This window comes from Triticum aestivum, chromosome 3B (assembly GCF_018294505.1).
Source record: "Triticum aestivum cultivar Chinese Spring chromosome 3B, IWGSC CS RefSeq v2.1, whole genome shotgun sequence".
NCBI classification, from domain to species: Eukaryota; Viridiplantae; Streptophyta; class Magnoliopsida; order Poales; family Poaceae; genus Triticum; species Triticum aestivum.
In genome coordinates, this window is record NC_057801.1 from 44,103,163 (window position 1) to 44,104,683 (window position 1,521).

At 46.8% G+C, this 1,521-nt stretch overlaps 1 protein-coding gene across 1 annotated transcript; it reads right to left on the reverse strand.

Moving 5' to 3' along the window:
* Positions 1-509: 509 nt before the first annotated feature.
* On the reverse strand, positions 510-1,269 carry LOC123064634 (non-specific lipid-transfer protein 4.1). The gene has a single exon (XM_044488075.1). The coding sequence runs from the start codon at positions 1,187-1,189 to the stop codon at positions 842-844; it is 348 nt and encodes a 115-aa protein (XP_044344010.1). The 5' UTR covers positions 1,190-1,269; the 3' UTR covers positions 510-841.
* Between the last annotated feature and the right edge of the window lie 252 nt (positions 1,270-1,521).

Consider the following 1,521-nt stretch of genomic DNA (forward strand, 5'->3'; position numbering starts at 1 on the left):
GCCGTAGTCCACTCAGCTTTCTTATGTTGTACCCTGTCAGAACGCAGGTTTATTACTGTGATTGGATCCATAATTACAAATTCATACTCTCCGATCAATTTATAACAAACATGAAGTATATTGTACGTACTATCACAACCAAGAGTATTCCAATTTTGGGCCCTACAAGCTAACAACCAGTGTCTAATTACTTGACATCTCACTGGATGATCTTTCATGTACACTGTTTGAAATTTACCTTAATCTGTCTAGAAGTATATTGCAGTGTATTGGATGATGGTGATTTAAGCAGTTCTAAGTATATTCGGATTTCTTATAATTAAGCCAGTAGGAGTTTTTGTTGGTGGTTGCATTCACTAGAATTCTGTGTGTTCTCAAACAGTTTTAGGATGTGTTTTGTTGAGGAACCAAAATGAGTGAAATGCCATAGTTCCATTCCTAGTAAATTGTTGGGTTCATTCCTACGTCTTGCTTGGAGCAACAAACTGGAATGGAATGCTTTGCCAGTCTTGCATATATCAAAAGTGCTGAATAACATGCGCACGCAAGTAGAGCTGATCAGCTGTGTATACAATCCATATATCAAAAGTACACATGGTACAAAGTACAGCAACCTCGGGGAGTGGAGGAACAACCAAACATCGATACAACAGTGTGGCCGGCCATGCAGAGCTGCTTGGACGTACGTGTCCTCTCTCTCACGCAGTGAGATAATATGAGAGCATTTATTCATAAATATATGTGTGTGTGCGTGTATGTGACCTCAACGTACTAAGCGTAGATCCAGCAACGATGGCGTAGGGGACGTACGATAGCAACAACGATGGCAGCAAGTGCTCGATCAGCGAATCTTAGAGCAGTCGACCGAAGAGCTGATGGCGTAGGGGACGCTAACGCCGCACTTTGTGGGGATGCCGGCGGCCTTGCCAGCGTTGAGCCCAGCAGCAGCGCTCTTGATGCACTTGCACGCCGCTTGCTTGTCAGCGGTGCTCCGGGCTGAGCTGGCTAGACTCCTAACGCCGCTGCAGCAGGCCGCAGATGGGCTGGCGCCGTTGCCGCGTGCATAGGAGATGCAGGGGCTCAAGGCAGAGCTCACCTGACCGCACGATACAGCCGCCTCCGTGACTGCGAGGAGCATAGCGGCCACCACGGCGACGAGCACGACCTGAGCAACAGCAGAACGGGCCATCTCGATCAAGCTAGCAATAGTAGTGGTAGTGAGCTCAGGCAGAGATGATGGGATAGCTAGATTTGCTAAGTGATTGTAATGGTGAGGAGTTTCGTGGGGATGCATGGGCTTAAATAGGGCTTCTTACCATCACGGGATTCCATTCGGAATAAACAGTGTACTTTCTTGGTGTCAAGTATTGTGTCTACGTGTGCCAATTCAATTGATGCGAGCAAATGCATGAATTTAGGTTGTTGGATGTTGGAATTGATTTATGGGTGTTAATGCATTTAGGAGATGGTTGGTTGTTACCGTTTGGTTGGGCCGATGGATGGACCAAGCACTACATCCAG